The sequence below is a fragment of the Camelina sativa genome, chromosome 11 (genome assembly GCF_030686135.1).
Source record: "Camelina sativa cultivar CO46 ecotype springtype chromosome 11, ASM3068613v1".
Classification (NCBI taxonomy): domain Eukaryota; kingdom Viridiplantae; phylum Streptophyta; class Magnoliopsida; order Brassicales; family Brassicaceae; genus Camelina; species Camelina sativa.
The window spans coordinates 9,644,882-9,661,699 of NC_141890.1; the positions used below are offsets into that span (position 1 = coordinate 9,644,882).

At 37.0% G+C, this 16,818-nt stretch overlaps 2 protein-coding genes across 7 annotated transcripts; one reads left to right on the forward strand and one right to left on the reverse strand.

The window, feature by feature from the left end:
- Positions 1-101: 101 nt before the first annotated feature.
- Positions 102-10,732, forward strand: LOC147933803 (separase). 6 transcript variants are annotated; one of them, XM_087474347.1, is made up of 28 exons: positions 131-920; positions 1,046-1,226; positions 1,321-1,428; positions 1,631-1,765; positions 1,859-2,048; positions 2,130-2,322; positions 2,670-2,775; positions 2,888-3,013; positions 3,179-3,472; positions 3,543-3,659; positions 3,841-4,062; positions 4,147-4,257; positions 4,376-4,510; positions 4,618-4,995; positions 5,075-5,164; positions 5,278-5,541; positions 5,613-5,736; positions 5,847-6,596; positions 7,001-7,232; positions 7,357-7,459; positions 7,562-7,759; positions 7,904-7,959; positions 8,045-8,274; positions 8,346-8,586; positions 8,734-9,145; positions 9,385-9,624; positions 9,705-9,792; positions 9,897-10,732. In XM_087474347.1, exons 1-28 carry the CDS (start codon positions 286-288, stop codon positions 10,463-10,465), a joined length of 6,528 nt encoding a protein of 2,175 aa, XP_087330473.1. In that variant the 5' UTR covers positions 131-285; the 3' UTR covers positions 10,466-10,732. The 6 variants fall into 6 exon arrangements, 5 of the variants coding, with proteins under 5 accessions (XP_087330469.1, XP_087330471.1, XP_087330470.1 ...); XR_015571975.1 differs by having other exon boundaries at positions 102-920; positions 1,859-2,322; positions 8,362-8,586; XM_087474343.1 differs by having other exon boundaries at positions 102-920; positions 1,859-2,322.
- A 726-nt stretch (positions 10,733-11,458) lies between these two features.
- Positions 11,459-15,125, reverse strand: LOC104722737 (uncharacterized). The gene is made up of 12 exons (XM_010440951.3): positions 14,835-15,125; positions 14,514-14,614; positions 14,311-14,390; positions 14,136-14,223; positions 13,719-14,040; positions 13,563-13,617; positions 13,389-13,470; positions 13,144-13,224; positions 12,939-13,043; positions 12,812-12,855; positions 12,611-12,674; positions 11,459-11,837 (listed from the first exon to the last, which is right to left on the reverse strand). The coding sequence occupies exons 1-12, from the start codon at positions 14,989-14,991 to the stop codon at positions 11,685-11,687; spliced, it is 1,332 nt and encodes a 443-aa protein (XP_010439253.1). The 5' UTR covers positions 14,992-15,125; the 3' UTR covers positions 11,459-11,684.
- Positions 15,126-16,818: the final 1,693 nt, after the last annotated feature.

Genomic DNA, 16,818 nt, shown 5'->3' on the forward strand with positions numbered 1-16,818 from the left:
CCGGAAGGTGTTTTAAAAAGCCGTTTAGGGTTCTTCTAATTTCTAAAACTTGTAAAAAATTCCGAAACATTTTCAAAATAAATTACACAAAACAGTTTTTAAGAGTTCTGATTATAATTTTCAAAATTTCAGATTTAAATCAACTGTCTTCTTCACTACGATTCTTCACGGCGACTGAGATTTTGAAATTACAAGGAAGAGAGAGAGAGTGACTAGAGTAGACCTAGAGGAATGAGCATCTTCTTCAATTAGCGGGAATTCTAATTTTTTTTTTTTTTGAAATCAATGGCGTCCGCTGACGACCTCCGTCTTCTCTCACTCATCGACTCCACCTCCTCCGCCGGCGAAGATGTCTTCTCCTCTTTCTCCGATTACCTTAAACCTTTCTCGACTCTATCATCAACAACTTCCCGGAATAAAAAACAAGACCGAGCAACTACCGTTCGAGCCCTAGCTAAGCAATTCCTTCCTTTCCTCAACAAATCGATGTCGCTGCTGCCGAAACGCCTCTCCGTCGCCAAATCTGACGACGGAGCTCGCGAATCCGCCTTGGGTTTGTTCCGCGTTTATGAGCTTTGCGTAGATTGCTTAGAATTGGTCTCCGCTCAGTTAGCTTGTAAGCCTCATACCGTTCAGTCTCAGAGGCTGCGGATGATTTATTGTCTCGATGTTTGGGGTTTGTATGAGAATGTTTATGCTGAAGGGTTTACGGTTCTGGAGAAGCTAAAAGGCGGCTCTGATTGCAAATCCCGGAAGTGCCTGTTGTTACCTGAGGTTCAGGATGGTGAGGCGGAGCTGGCTTTGGTCGTTGTTGATGCGGTGAATGCAATCATTAAGGCTGTGGCAATGGGTCAGCACTTAGAAGATAAGCGGTGTAGGAAAGTCCTTCTTTTGATCGAGGAGGTTAGACCCTGGTTTAGGTCAGTTTGGGTTTATTTAACTTTCTCTTCTTTGATTATTAGATCAATGCTGTTTCCATTTGGCACCAGTAAGTTGAATTTTTCTTTCGAGAGATAGCACAGCCTGAAATTTTGGTACTGTGTAGGGTCTTAGATGCTAAGGCGAGTGAAAAGTTGCAGAGAGGGATCGTGACATATATGGGTAAATGTGCTGTTTCCTTGGTTAAAGAGGCTGAACGTTTCGATGAGGATTTGGTGCTGTCTTTCTGCGACTTAACTGTGAAAGAACTCTATAAATCTGCATTGTCAAAAGATCGGATTTATAAGGTTGCTTTTGTCCTTTGATGTCTTTCCTTCTTGTTGCTGCTTTCTTTTACATGCTGTCATCTAATAGATAGTTAAATCTGATCCCTGTTTCCAGTTTGCTCGCGAGGTGCTTTCTGTTCTGTTCGGAGTGAAGTATAGAAAAATGTCAGTGACCATTGACATTTCAATGGCTTTGTTGCGCAGCTTAACTTGTCAATTTGAGGTTTGCACGATTTCCTTGCATCTTAATTATCTACCGTCTTGTGTACATCGAGTAACTATTTCCACGAATTTTTTTCCATACATTTTGGTGTGTCCTGCTCCTTTATCTGTTGCTAGATTGGATGACTTTAGGTTTCTGCTAGCTTCTCAGTTGATGTTCTACCGTAAACTTGCAATACCTTATAACACTGCTTCTTTTTCAGGATGAAAGTAATGAGAATTTAATGGAATTTTATGACCTAGTCGCTTATTGCGCTCACAAGTTTCGAGCAGCAGGAGACATGTACTGTGCAAAAGTTTCAAATAAATTAAATGAGATGGCAGCTACTTTCGTAGAGGTATTTTTACTCTCCTAGGCATGTAAACTTGCCTTAACTTATTCATGATTTATCCTGGTGTATGAGTTAATTTACAAATTGACTGCTTGGCAGGCAATACCCCAACTTAATCTGGTTCTTAGACTGTATTCGACTGGGTTGTCCATCACGGTTTGCGATTCCAAGCTCGGAGAAAGTAAGGATGAAGATGCAACAAATGATTGGAAGATTCAAGCTTTGTTTGATGATGATGCCAGATGGCAAAGCTTAGCTTCTTTACTCGGCATGGTTGATAGTTACTCAGGTAAAGTGGGTAATCGGACTGGTTCATCATTGATTGGTGGGAATAAGAACTACAACAATAAAAGACATGATAGCTGTATAGACAGGAACGAGAAGACTTGTCGGCCAGAATACTTAGATGCCTTGAAATTCTTGTGCCAACCGCTTGCAGACTTGATATATTCAGTGAAAAGAAAAATTGTGTTGAAGACAGAAATGCCCTGCGCTTCTGCTCATCTAACTACTATTCACGATGCCTTTCTCCAATTTTGTGATGGCTGTCTCTTCCTTCAAAGGTAAGGTGATCATTATCTGTCCCTTATGCTATATTCTGTAGCTTTTAGTCAGAGTCGTGCGGATCATCAGAAGATAGTTTTTGCTTATCACATAGTGAATATATTTGGGTGGATTTCAGAAGATAGTTCTTTTAAATTGTAGGTTTTATGCAACTGTAAAAGCATCTTTTTGTCACCAGTTTTTTCAATATATGTATTGTTATCATGGTTATATGCAAAGCATTGGCAGGTGAGATGATGTCTAAATTTTCAGTGCACATAGAAAGTGGAAACTATATCAATTCTTTTGTGAAATCATCTTTTGTGGGTTGAATGCATCTCTCACATCTCTTGTGCCCACTTCTTAGATGCACGTCTGACAAGGGAGATAGAGAAAATGACAATAACAAAGTTTTGTTAAACGTGGCTATGGGTGCTTTCATTGTCTCATTGAGAACCCAGCTTAAAGTGGAGGTTTGGTATTAATGTGCAGTGCATACAAATCAATGGATTTAATTTTGTTCAATTTCCTGAACATGCGATCGATCATAAATCTAACTTAGTAATCGAACATCTTTCTTTTCAGATCAGTGCCCATGTAGTTGAAGTTGTAATTGCCAGTCCATGGATCCGATCTCAAGAACTCAAGTTTCTAATTGCGACGCTTTACAATATTGGTATCGTATTGTACAGAGATAAGGAGCTAAATAAGGTGGAGTACATGCTTTTTAGCGTCTTATAATTTTTTCTATGCAAACAAGACTAGAATAAAAAACTGGTTTTGCTTTACTTGTGCGGACCTATGCATCTAAATGATACATTCTTTTACTTCTTTTCCTCATGGTACATTTTATAGAGTTAGTGTTCTACTTTGCAGGCTTGTGAGGCGCTTGAGCTGAATTCCAAGGCATCATGGAGATGTGTTGAACTACATTGTCAGATGTTTGTAAATCAGTCTAGTTCATCTGATACTGACTTGTCAGAAGATGCCATTATGGATTTTGTGGGGGAAGCATGTAAGAGGTGTGCATTCTACCTGGATATACTCCAGCAATGTAGCAGATGTAAGATTAGACAGAGTATTGTTCATATTCTAGAAAATTGGTTGTCAGCTGAACATCTGATTAGAAGGTTACCAGGCCCTGAGGCAATTGTTAAGCAGTGGGTTAAGGTAAATTTTTGATGAAGTACATTTATACGAATTTTTGAAGTACAAGTATCTGAGTCTGTGCTTTCAACAGATAGAACGGGAATGTCACACGAATCTGGATGCGGCTGATTCTTGTACAACTTTGTACTCACTGTTATTATCTTCTCCACAAAAGTCAAAGCGTGGTATCGGAAAAATCCTAGAGCAGGTTGGGATCCTAACAACCTTTCAGTTAATGTTTGAATAAAAGTTTGAGCATCTTCTAACTTGACGGGGCATGCTACTAGAAAGTCCGTTGGATACTTAATTGGTGAATGTACTTTACCTATAAAATTGGTAATCCTGATTTGTTTTTATTTTTATCTTCTCTTTTCTATAAATGCTTGCAGGAGCTTCTTGCCTATGAAAAAATGTTCTCATTAAGTTCAAATCTAGGTCAAGTAACGCGAATCACGATAGCAGATATCCTTTTGAACGATGTTTATGTCACTGAGGATATGCATATAGAGAGAGCAAGAATCTTAATATGGAAAGCACGAATGACAAGGACATCTGGAACTGAACATCTAAATGAGTGCATTTGTTTACTGTCAGAAGCAATCTCTATATTGGTATATGTCTTAGTACCTTCACAATTAATAGCTCATTAATGGCTTGTATATTTAGTGAACAAATTTCGTATTGTCTGAAAGCAGGACGAGGTACATCATGGGCCAAACAAAGAGGGTACTCCATCTTCTCACATGTTACCTATTGCGTATTGCTTGAGGGCTTTCTGTACCCAGGAAGCTGAGCCAAACTCGAAGGTGCAAATGCGTATTGCATAGCTTCTAATCATTGACAGTTTATCTTTCAGTTGGTGAATTGTGTTTCACTGTTTACTTTATCTTTCTTGAAACATTTTGCCTCGTCCCTTTTGCGCAGAAAGTTTTTCAAGATATTAGAACTTCACTAAATCTCTGGCTGAGGATTCTTAGCCTAGATGATAGTGGGGACAGTCTACCAGCAGAGAACATAATTCCGTTACTGTATAATATGATTGATTTGATGTCAGTGAAGGTAACATTTTTCCTATTATGTAGCTGCACTATGTTTTTTTTAGTGGCATACTTTTTAGTGCGTTCTTCATATCTATCTGGCCATTGATACTTTTTTTCCATCTCCAGGGATGTACAGAGCTCCATCATCATATATACCAGCTGATTTTCAGATTGTTTAAGTGGAAGAATGTCAAATTGGAGGTCTGCCTTGGAATGCTGTGGGAATGTAGAAGGCTTAGTCATGCCTTATGCCTTTCCCCCATAAGTGATACCTTTATCCGTACCTTATCAGAGAATTGTGGTGACAAATCTACATGCATTAGTTTCTGGATAGATTGCTTGAAAGATTCAAAAGCAAAGTTAATTGGGTTCCAGCAGAACTTCCATGATTTACATAATAATTTCTTGCGTGCCTCCAATAAAGATGAAGGCCCCTTTCAATCAGACATCACAACTGATGATATAAAAGATGCAGCTTCAGAACTCATTTCAAGTGTAAGAAAGGTAACTTATGTGAAGTTTTGTCCTCTCAAAACAATATCTATGGGGATCATCCAAATTTTGCTAATGAATGTCATTGCAGGCTTCACTCTCTGGTACTTCATCTTTTGTAGCCGCATATCTCTATTATGATCTCTGTGAAAGGCTCATATCATTTGGAAAACTTTCTGAGGTAACGTAGTTATACATATATTACATCTATTGCCTCAAAAGTTTGATTGTGAATAACTGCCAGTTTCATTGTTATAATCTCTTGAGTTGATGGTCAACCATTTTCTCTTACAGGCTCTTTCATATGCAAAAGAAGCATATAGGATACGGACTCTTATATTTCACCAGAAATTTAAGTATTCAGCTGAGAAGCAGTTCGAAAAACACAACGACGCTGGAAAAATATCAAAGATACGGACTTTTGGCATAAAAAACTTCCAAGTCTACGGATGGGTAGCAACTGAGTTTTGGCCATGTGGAAATTTTCTCTGGGACGTCAATTGCTGCTACCTAAGTCCTTGGAGTGTACTCCAATGTTATTTGGAAAGCACCCTTCAGGTTGTTCAAACTTTCTAGTCTAGCTGGGTCCCATCAGTTCTCTGTTTCTCAATTTGGTGTCAAATGTGCAGGTTGGAATTCTTAATGATCTAATAGGGAATGGACTGGAGGCAGAAACCAGTCTATCATGGGGAAAAGCCATTTCATGCTCGCAAAGTCTATTCCCTTTTTCAGTTGCATTTTCTTCTGCCTTAGGTATGAAACTAATCCTTTATTCAATGGGTATAGTCTTTTCTTTTAGGTTTCCTTAATTATTTTGTTAATAAGCTGCTTGATTTGTTTTCTTTCTTCTTTAATTTCTCAAGGAAATCTTTACCACAAAAAGCAGTGTCTGGGTCTGGCAGAAAAGGAACTCCAAAATTCAAAGGAGATACTAATTGCTAATCAGCGAGATTTTTCGTGCGTCAAGTGCAAACTGAAGTTGGAAGTTACATTGGATAAACAACTTGGAGACATATCTCGGAAAAAAATTGATAAAGTTTTCCAGACAGATGGCTTCTTGCATGCTGAAAGCTTGTTTAGTACTGCCCTGGGAAAAGTCTGTTGCTCAGCATGGAAAAGCTGCATCAGATCACATGGGGAAGAAATTGCTGAGGAAATAGTGATTGATAGAAATGGAGGGGAAGTTTTAGGACATAAATTAAGTAAAACAAAACTCAATATAAAGGAGCCAACAGGAAACAGAGCCTCCAGAAGGGGTCGAAGAGCTATCCCAACTTGTTTGTCAAAGGACAAGGATTTGATATCTGAGCCAACGTCAAGGTTGACTCGATCTATGCGTCAGTCACTTAAAGAGCAATGCCAAAACCTTTCCAATGTGCCTGAAGTTATGTCAAATAACTCTAATTTCTGTGATAGATCTGATGGCACTAGGGGTGAAAGGGTGTTCTTGGACACAAAAAATGCAGTCCTTGGCTTTTGCATTTGCTACAAAGAAAAATATCAGCAGTGCCTCTCCGAAGAGGCAACAGGATCTGGGTCTCTCAACAATTTAGTGAGTTTGAAATGGGAACTCTGCCATAGGAAGCTTGCGTCCTCAATACTTGTTAGCCTTGGTATGCTCTAATTCCTTATGCATCTGCTCACTCAAATAGTCAAATGTGCATGCATGCATATGAAGTTAGCCTTTTGACATTTTCCTGTTGAAACAATCTAATAGCTTAATAGTTTAGATGACAACTGAGATCCAGTAACCTTTTGATTCATCCATTGTCGATAAAAAAGTAATGGGTATGAAAGCCCTTGAGTGAGTTTCGAGGCCAAATGAGTTTGATCATATTCTCCCTTTCCATGCTTTTGTTTTATGTTCTGACCATTCTCATGTAGTTCATGAAAATTGTGTTGGCTATTCATTTGTTTATTCTCTTAAAACACACACACATGGTATATACACGTCTCACATATGAATCTTTGCTAGAAGATATGTATCTCTGCTTACAGTTTTAGTTTTCCAATTCAGGAAAATGTTTGGCAGACTCTGGTAAAGTTCATCTAGCTCATGAGGCTTTACTGCATAGTATCTCTGTTTTATTTAAAAGCAACTGGTCCAGCCACAACCAGCCTTCTGTCAGTCAGCTGCTGGAGTTTATTAGGAAAGAAGTTGCAAGAGATGTATTCGCTGTTGATCGTGCAGTAATACTATACAACTTGTGCTGGTTGAATTTGCGGAATTACCACTGCAGGGAGAGTAGGTATGTGAGACATATATCGGTTGTATACCACTTGGCCATGTAAAACATCATATGCTAAATTGATTAAGTATGCTCTTTAGAACTGTGTACTTATCATCCTTCTTAACCTTTTTACCTTTAATAGGTCTATTTGCTGTGATCTGTCTCATATTCCGTTCACAAAACTGGTGTCATGGTTAATGTTAGCATTTGTACTCAGCAGAGAGGTTCCAATATTATTTCAAAAGGTAAAAGCTTGGGTTGTTCAACAGTAACCTGTCCTTGCCTATTTTGCTTCAATCTTAAAATCATTGTTGTTTGGTATAAAACTGTTTTTTTGTCCCTGATAGGTTTCAAGATTGCTTGCCTCTTTATATCTGCTTTCTTCATCGAGTGCTGAATTCTCATTCGAATATGATGGAAATGAGCTATCAGCAAGTCATTGGGTCTCATTTTTCCATCAAGCCTCGCTTGGTACCCATATCAGTTACCATTTCATTTCAAGTTTGAGCGGAAAACACAAATCACGGTGCCTCTCAGATAAAGAGGTAACTGAAGTAGGTCGGATAAGTTTTTTCAGCTTCTCAATTTGTGGATTGACCTCGGTGTTATTGATGATATTTTGACGTAGTTATTGATTGCTTTTTTCAAAGTAGGTGTTTCATCTTCTATCTGACAGCTTTTATTTTCAGTGCACAGAGGCTACTTGCTCGAGCTGCATGGTTCCTGAGGATTTGGACTTACCCAGGTATAAGATAATTTAACTTAAGCAACCAGACATGCTTTATACTTTTCTGTTGGCTGACTCTGTATCTGCTTACTCGCCATTGTAGGCTTGCTCCTGAGCGTACTGAAGATCTTGTACAATTTGCTAGAGAATTTTTCATCAATCTTCCAAGCTCTACAATCATCTGCATTAGTTTGCTTGGAGGTGCTTTAAACCAACTTTTACAGGAGCTAATGCACATTCGTTCACCTGTTTGTGCCTGGGTGCTCATATCACGCCTAAACCCAGAAAGCCAACCGGTTGCCACACTTCTACCTGTAGATTCGATTTTAGAAGGTAATATGAACTCCATATTTGTTGATCAATGGTGTTTATATTTTGTACTCACGATCTCATTGATTCACTAGACATGTCAGATGACAGTGCAAATCTTAGCTCTACGAAAGCGACTCAAGTCGAAAGTTTAAAAGGGCCCTGGCTTTGTCCATGGGGTGCCACCGTGGTTGATGAGGTAGCTCCAGCATTTAAATCAATATTGGAGGAAAGCTACGCATCATCTTCTACTCCTAGAGAAGACACAACAGAGAGTAGATGTCTGTGGTGGAAAAAGAGAAAGAAACTTGATCATCGCCTGGGAATATTTCTAAGGTATGATGGCTCTCTTTTTATAACACGTGCACATATCTGTCTATTTTACAATTAAAGGACTTTGTTTTGATCCATCTTCTGAATCGAAAACTGGGTAAGGGTCTGCATGTGTGTAAACAACATCAGATAACCATTTTTTTGTTCTAGGAATCTAGAAGCTTCCTGGCTGGGTCCCTGGAGGTGTCTGCTTCTTGGAGAATGGTCGAACTACAAATTGCCTGACTCAGTGCAGAAAAAGCTGGTAAATAATCTCAAGTCCAAGTGCAAAATGGAAGTAAATGAGATGCTTTTGAAAGTTATTCTTGGTGGTGGTACGGAAAACTTAAAAGGAGAAGCATGTGTTGCTCAGCTTTCTTTAAGAAATGGTTGCTATGTGGGTAGAGGGGGATATCTTTACGAAGAAGATAGCTGTAAAACTCCTACTGCTGCATCTAATATATCTGAAAGTAGGCATGAATTGGCCTTAAAACTGATACATGACGCAGCAGCCAAACTAGGGCAACAAGACGAACATGAAAACAGAGAACCTATCATTCTTGTGTTAGATCCCGAGGTTCAGGTTCGTCAATTATATACTTATCATTTTCCTGCACATGAATTAGAAAGTTTGACTAGTTGGTTTAGCCATCGCGATTCTTGATGAAAAACATAGATCCTTTTCGTGAAGACTGCTGCTAATTCTTGCATGATAAAAAATATTGGGTTCGATGAATATGAAATTTTAAGCTATTGGTTTTCAGGTTGATCTGATGTTTAAGCTGTTAGTGCAAATTTAACTAACCTTCTGATTTTGCTTAGATGCTTCCTTGGGAGAATATTCCAATACTAAGGAAACAAGAGGTGTACCGCATGCCTTCTGTAGGTTGCATATCTGCTGTGCTAAAGAAGCGCAGTCTCCAAGGAGAGCCAGCAAGACCTCATCTTGATTCCTTCCCCCTTATAGATCCGCTAGATTCATTTTACTTGTTGAATCCTGGTGGTGATCTCCCCGAAACACAAGACATGTTTGAGAGTTGGTTCAGAGATCAAAACTTTGAGGTAACATACAAAAGCATACTTATACCAAACCTTATTGTGATGCTTTGTTTTCAAACTTCCATGATTGTGTATACTTTCAGGGGAAAGCTGGATCAGAACCAAGTGCTACAGAGTTGACAGAAGCATTAGAAAATCATGATCTCTTTCTTTACTTTGGTCATGGAAGTGGTATGATTCTTCTAGCACTTTGGATTTATTAACCGTTTTTGGTGCAATCTTCGTTTACTTGAGATTGATTTCTAAAAGATCCTCTACCTTTCATGATACGGCAGGAGCACAGTATATACCGAAGCGTGAAATAGAGAAGCTCGATAACTGTTCTGCAACTTTCTTAATGGGATGCAGTAGTGGTTCACTATGGCTAAAAGGCAGTTACATTCCAGAAGGCATACCACTCTCATATCTCCTAGGTGGATCTCCAGCCATTGTGGCGACTTTATGGGACGTAACAGACCGAGACATTGATCGGTTTGGGAAAGCGTTGTTGGAAGCATGGTTGCAAGAGAGGTCAGATTCCTCATCAGAGGGTGGGTGTAGCCAGTGTGAGTCATTAGCTAATGAACTCGCAGCCATGAATCTAAAAGGAAACAACACCACCAAGAGGTCAAGGAAACCGTCTTCGCGGAACAAGCCAGCTCCATCAAATGTTGATGATGGGTCAGGGAAGAAGATTGAGTGCAACCACAAGCAGAGACGTAAAATCGGTTCATTTATAGCCGCAGCTCGAGATGCGTGCACCTTGCAACACTTGATTGGGGCTGCACCGGTCTGTTATGGTGTACCAACAGGTATCACAAGGAAAAAAGGAATCGATTCTCTTCTTCCTTCTTCATCGTGTTAGTTTGGTTAGAGAGCATTTCCTAATAAGTCCATTCTTAACTTGGAATCCTCATTGTCTGGTCATATAACGATTTTGAGGGATATATATTTAGGAGTTAGGACTTTTAAATCATAGGATCATATGACAACACAAGAGAAGAGAAGAAAAGAGACTCTAGAGATATATATGTATTCATCCCTTCTTTTATATAACAAATTGTAAAAAGAAATCACATGGTGCACATCCTTCGAATTTTATGTTATAAAAGTGTCAGTAATTTATGATCAATTTCTGCGTATTTCAGACACTACTTGTTCATGTTATATCATCATTTTGACATGAATATAGTTTTTGTTTTCTATCTTTGCATAAAGAAAAGAGGGCATTTCAAACTGTCAACAGAACTGATTCCACTGTAAAAAAAGTATTCTCAAACATATATTAACTGATTCTATTTTAATTGAATAATTTACATTTGTAAGACTAACATACTAACATTTTTTTTTTTTTTTTGACAAACTACTAAGTGCATCTCCAACCCACCTCTATATTTGCTTTTTAACTCTATTTTAGAGTAAAATATACTCCAACCCATCTCTATTTCTACCTCTATAATAGAGATCTCTATTTTTTCCTCTATATATAGAGGAACTCTATTTTTTCCTCTATAATAGAGTTGAATTTTTTTATTTATAAAATGGTCCTTGAACTTTTAACACTTTTATATTTATGATCAAAATAAATAAAATATGTATTTAAATAGTTTAATAATAATTTAATGAAGTGGAGGTTTTGTATTGAATAACACAATACTGAAAGTTAAAAAAATCTACTATGTTTTATTATTTTATATGATGCAATGTATTTCTTTTAATAAATGTGATATTTAAATAATATTTATGAATGTTAAAAATTTAAATAATATCATAATTTTATGAAAGTTTTATAAATTAAATAGGTTAATTTGCAACTTTTATAAGTAAAAGGTATTAATATTAAAATAAAAAAGGAATCTCTACGGAAAATTCTTTTTTAGAGGAAAAAATAGAGGTATCTATTGGAGCAAAAGTCACCTCTATTTTAGAGGTAAAAATAGGAAAAACATTGGAGATGGTCTAACATACTAACATATGACCAAAATAAATTACAAAAGAGAAACAACCCATCACAATTCAAAAAGCTCTGATTGCTGGTTGTTACTCTTAAAACATTTATGTAAAGCTAATAAGAAAAAAAAACGTTAGTAAGATAAAGAAAGAAGAAAGACATAGGCAGAAGTGGTAAGGGGACAATGCTTCATGAGATATATTACAGGATTGTCCATTTGCCATATTAGGAATTCTTTCCATCTTTGTATTGAAGAAGATATGTGCTTGAGGGAAATTATTGGTACCTGAAGAGATATATCACACAATTATTACACATCCTATCATCCTTTAAAATGTTTCACTTAATTTGACACAGTTTCAATTGTAAAAGATGTACCATTTACACTAACATCTGGTGGTTTCAAATATATTTTCGGAGTTTTGCGATTACAGTATTATGCATCATGATCGTTCTTGTTTGATATTGCAGTCGTCCCATAAATTTACCCAAGAGTAAATCGTATTGGGTGGTTACTGCTTTCACTCTTTTTAAGCTTATTTGTGTTACACCTTGCTATATATGGTGTGAATTTGGTTAATGTGAATTTGGTTAATGTTTTCATCATCAATGTATTCAGTAAAAACGCATATAAACAATATGCTGTTACCTTTTCCATTTGTTTGTTTTTGTTACATTTTACTTTTTTTGGTATCTTACTTTTGAGGTAATTCTTCTGTAGTTTTAAGTGTTTTACTCGTTGTTTTTAACTTTTAAAAGGTTTTGAAGGGTATAGCTGTTTGGTACAAGAGCATACTGCAGAAGAGGTCCTCGGTCATGTTCATGGGCAGACATAACAAAGGACAAGCAGAAGTAGGGAAACAAAAGAAAGATAAAATGGCATAAAGGTTCCTCTCTTCTTATGTTTTGGGGAAAGCCATGAGATTGTACATGTGCTATAGAACTAACAGAGTATATATGATAATGAGTTCTGTTTCTATATTTTTCTCTACACTTTTACGACAGTTTTATATTCAGAGATGATATATCAGGACTTGCAAGTATTAAAGTCACCTATACCTCTGATCCAGTCTCTGCAGCCCAAATTTGACGCTGCAACTCCTTCGCCACTTGAAGATCCAGACTGCCATTAAAAACGAAAAAAGACTAAGAATCTTAAAAAGATTATAGATGTAGATACAAAGGGTGAAATAGTCTAAACAGATTGACTTTGAAGTCCTCGGAGATCAGTAAAGTATAAAGTAAGAGATAGATATTTACTCATTATCATCACTGTCTTCACTGTTGATTCCGGGGATAACATTCTGAGAAAGACAAAAAAAAGGATCTAAATTAGTAAAAGCCATGTTCTATTATAGCAAAAAACAGAAGCAGGAGGAGTTCATACCTCAGTTTTAGTAATTGCGTGATGTTGATCCCATTTTCGGCTTGTGCAACTGTCACGGTTGAAGACATAGAAGTTACCAGTCATGAAGACAGAGTCGCCATTGATCTGAAAACCAAACCAAACCATTTGCAATCAGGAGACTTTGAAAATAGCAAAAATTCATCTTCTCTTTACAAGGACAGCTTAATACATAATTCTCAAATACCTGACTTAATCTCTCCCAAACCAAGTCTTGCTCCATCAGATAGCCTTGATCAGAAACCAAAGTAAAGAGTTTTTCACCATGCTGCAAAATGAGAGAGCAAAAGAAAATATCGAAATTAGAATTAACCTTCTAAGATATTATGTATAAACTGTTGAAATCACTTTTGGGAAAACACTTCCTGATTATCGATTCAAAAGACTGGGAACAAATAAAAAACACTACAGCTTTACATCTAAGTAAGTAACCTTTATCATGGTAGAGAAGTGATCGTTGCGGTACAAGACACAAAGTTCATCTTCGTTAAGCTCATCTTCCAAGTTAAAGAGCCTGGAGGAAATGAAATATCAATAATTATTAAGATATAACCAGTCTTAGACAATGATAGAAAATCTTCGTAAGCAAACAACACAATCACGCACCCATCCCATGTTAACTGACTGGCATTATCTTTCAAGAATGTTTTGATCACTTCACCTGAAAATTCAACCATGGTGAAGTTTTCTTGATCAACTTAGGAAATGTATGGAGTTATCTTTATCCACAATAGATATAAAAATGCATGTGTATGAGCTTACCCTCTTTTTGCGTGAGCCCATTTACATCTGAGGATTTAGACACAGCCTCCTCTGCTTCATTTGAGTCTCTGTGAGTATCAAAACCAGGCGCTTCCTTTTCAGATAATGTCAAGGCTCTTAACAAGGCTTCTTCTTCTTCAATATCTCCCTTTCCCAATCTACCATGCTCTGCAGACGCAGTACCCGACACAGGAAAATCAACAGAGCATTTCTCACTACTTTTACAGCTTGGAGCCTTAACAGTCTGTGTATCCAAGGCAGTAAGCTCAGTCATTAAAGCATCATAAGTTCTGCCTCCAATAGCAGTAGCGATTTCCGAATCCTGGAGGTATAAGCAGAGGAAAAGCAATCATATATTGAAAACTATTCCAAAACAACAAATATTGAAAGATAATAAAAACAATCAAAATGATGTACCTGAGGATCAACTATCCATCCATGATACAAAGGAATACCAAGTGTTGCAAATAAAGCAAGCTCAGGTGTAACCACGAAATCCTTAATGCTGCAAACAAGTAAAATACATTATGATATATAGAAGATTAAACAAAAAGTTGTAACATATTAACAAAAAAAAAAAAAAAGGATTAACCTCTCGAATTTAATATCGACATTTATTCCATAAGCAAGGCGTCTGAGGAGCTCAACATCAATACACTCATAATCATTTCTCTGCCATGAGAAACAAAACTAAAAATTAAAATCCTCTCACTCTTGTAAACCAGAACAACACTGTTCTGAGGCTAATGAAACATAAAGAGGAAAGAAGTGAAGGAAAAAGTCAAGGATTATTACTTCACAGAGTACGTCGGCCACATGATTCAGCAAATCATCTTGAGATACATCAACAATGCCAAGAACTAGATTCATTTCTTCTCTCAAGATAAGAACATTACCTGTAAAACAAAACAAATTCTTAATAACAGTCACAAACAAGAACTTGTAAACAGAGAACCACAACGACGACGACGACGATGAACACAAAAAAACTCACGGATCTAATCCAAAGAAACGACTACTAAAACATCAATTTCACCCCTAATCAAAACCTACATTCTCCAATGCCGTTCTCCTAATCAAAGATTCAAAAACCCTAGCGAGAGAAGATGAACGTACAAATGGAAATGAGAGGACATGGTCCGTTCTTGTCTTGGAGTATGATACGCTTCGATCGTCCTCGATACACAATCTCCTTCGTCTTGTAGAAGACTTGCTTCGGAGTTTCGTTCTTCTTCTTATTCAGTTGCTTTGGAGGAGAATGATAGATCGCCATTAAAAGAAGAAGACTGAGCAGGTTCTCACGACGAAGATGATCACTCGAATTCGAGAAGTGCGTCTTTTGAGATTTTAATCGTCTCGGCGAAATCGGAGAAGAAACATTTTTCTTCTCCAAAGAAAAGTGAGTTTGGGACTACTAACTGACTTGGCTTTATATATAAATAAAAGCATTGGGCGACGAGATAAAAAATTGATCTTGAAGTAAACCAAACCGGAACTAAATCAAAACCGTAATTTGTATGGTTTTACTAAACCGAAGTTGTTAAAAGATAACCCACCCGTATCTCTTTTCTTGGCTCCATCAAGATGAAGCGTATAAAAATCAATTTTTTTCATAAATAAACTGTATTTAGGGATCAATCAATATTTGAGGAGCTCCAGTCACATAATAGAGTTTTTTAACTTTTTTTTTTATGAGATTAAACACGATAAAATCCCTTATTTTATAACTTTCCATTAATATATATATATATATATATATATATATAATCTGAACCGTAATAATAAATTATGCTAAGATCATATTAGACCACCAAGAGCGACGTTGAACCAGCTTGGTAAAGATAATAAGTAGAAAATATGGGGAGACCTTGATAGATTAAGGAGGTTAGATAATTTGGATGTAACTACTACTCTTATAGCTAACCACACTTGTCAGTATAAATCATTACATTGATTCTCTCACTCTCGCATAAGTTTTTCATTTTATTTTGTTTTCCATGTTTTCTTATGTAAACTTGTTCTTTTATATATTTATGAAAACCCTTTAACAAAACAAACAAAATGTTTCCATGTTTTCATATGCATTTTTAAGAAGCAAGCATTTTGTTACGCACATGTTGGTGAAAGGGATGTGGTCCTCCTAGCGTGCGACACCTGGTCCGAGATATGGAAGAATAAACAAATGTTAGCTTACGTATTATTATTGTAAAAAGCATCCAATAGTGGATAACCACTTGCTAATGCTAATTTGCTTAGGTTATTAAAAATGTTTTAAAAACGGGAAACGAATAAAGTAAAAAAAGCAATGAAGTGGTGTTACGAAGCGCATCAAACAAGAGTCGAAGCTATAGCTACCACGTGAAACCATCTACATGTGTTACTATCTAATTGGCCTTATGGTCGTTGTTATAATTAACGTCGATTGTACGGACGTCCCGACGGGTTTGTTTTTTTATTTACTTATATCACAACGATTAAAGTCCTGTGCTTTTTCATTTTCTTTTGCATAAAGTTTCTGATTCATCTTTGGAATTAAAATTATTTGTTAAAACAAAAGTTTGTTTCAATCTTATTAGGGGCCATATATGACGATGACGATGTGAGAGTCTTAGCACTATCATACTTTATGTATGTAGACTACTAACTTGGTAAAATACAAAGGAAGATTAATATAGTCACGAAAAAGTACGTACGTTATCTTACACAACTATACAATAAATGCTTAAAACCCATTTTGTGTCGAAGTCTTTTTATACTAGAGAATATGGGTTTCGAGATCGGACGGTGTGCGGTTGGAGAGAAGAGAAGATCAGACGGTGTGCGTGCGTAAGCACTTATTTGTCCGAGAGGAGCTGGCAAAGGGAACAATGATGATGGCTGTCCTCAGGTGCGCAATAGTTTAAACCCCTTTTTAAAACCTATACTTTGACGGACACCGGATCTATAGGTTGTCGGTTACTCTGGACACGTGCCAAGATCTCCCCCATTACCTTCAACATCGCCTTCGGTTTCCCCCACACTCTTAATTACGTTTTAAGAGGTCAATTTGCAATTTACACACCAATCCATAAATATCTCCATTTTTACCTGAGTAGTAGTT

Excerpts from the sequence above, each read along its gene's own strand:
- LOC104722737 (XM_010440951.3), bottom strand. The coding sequence starts at position 14,991 with ATGGCGATCTATCATTCTCCTCCAAAGCAACTGAATAAGAAGAAGAAC. Across the intron at positions 14,615-14,834 it reads ATGTCCTCTCATTTCCATTT|GTAATGTTCTTATCTTGAGA; the intron begins GTACGTTCATCT and ends TTTGTTTTACAG. Across the intron at positions 13,225-13,388 it reads ACTTCTCTACCATGATAAAG|CATGGTGAAAAACTCTTTAC; the intron begins GTTACTTACTTA and ends CTCATTTTGCAG.
- LOC147933803 (XM_087474343.1), top strand. The coding sequence starts at position 286 with ATGGCGTCCGCTGACGACCTCCGTCTTCTCTCACTCATCGACTCCACC. Across the intron at positions 2,776-2,887 it reads GAACCCAGCTTAAAGTGGAG|ATCAGTGCCCATGTAGTTGA; the intron begins GTTTGGTATTAA and ends CTTTCTTTTCAG. Across the intron at positions 8,587-8,733 it reads CGCCTGGGAATATTTCTAAG|GAATCTAGAAGCTTCCTGGC; the intron begins GTATGATGGCTC and ends TTTTTGTTCTAG.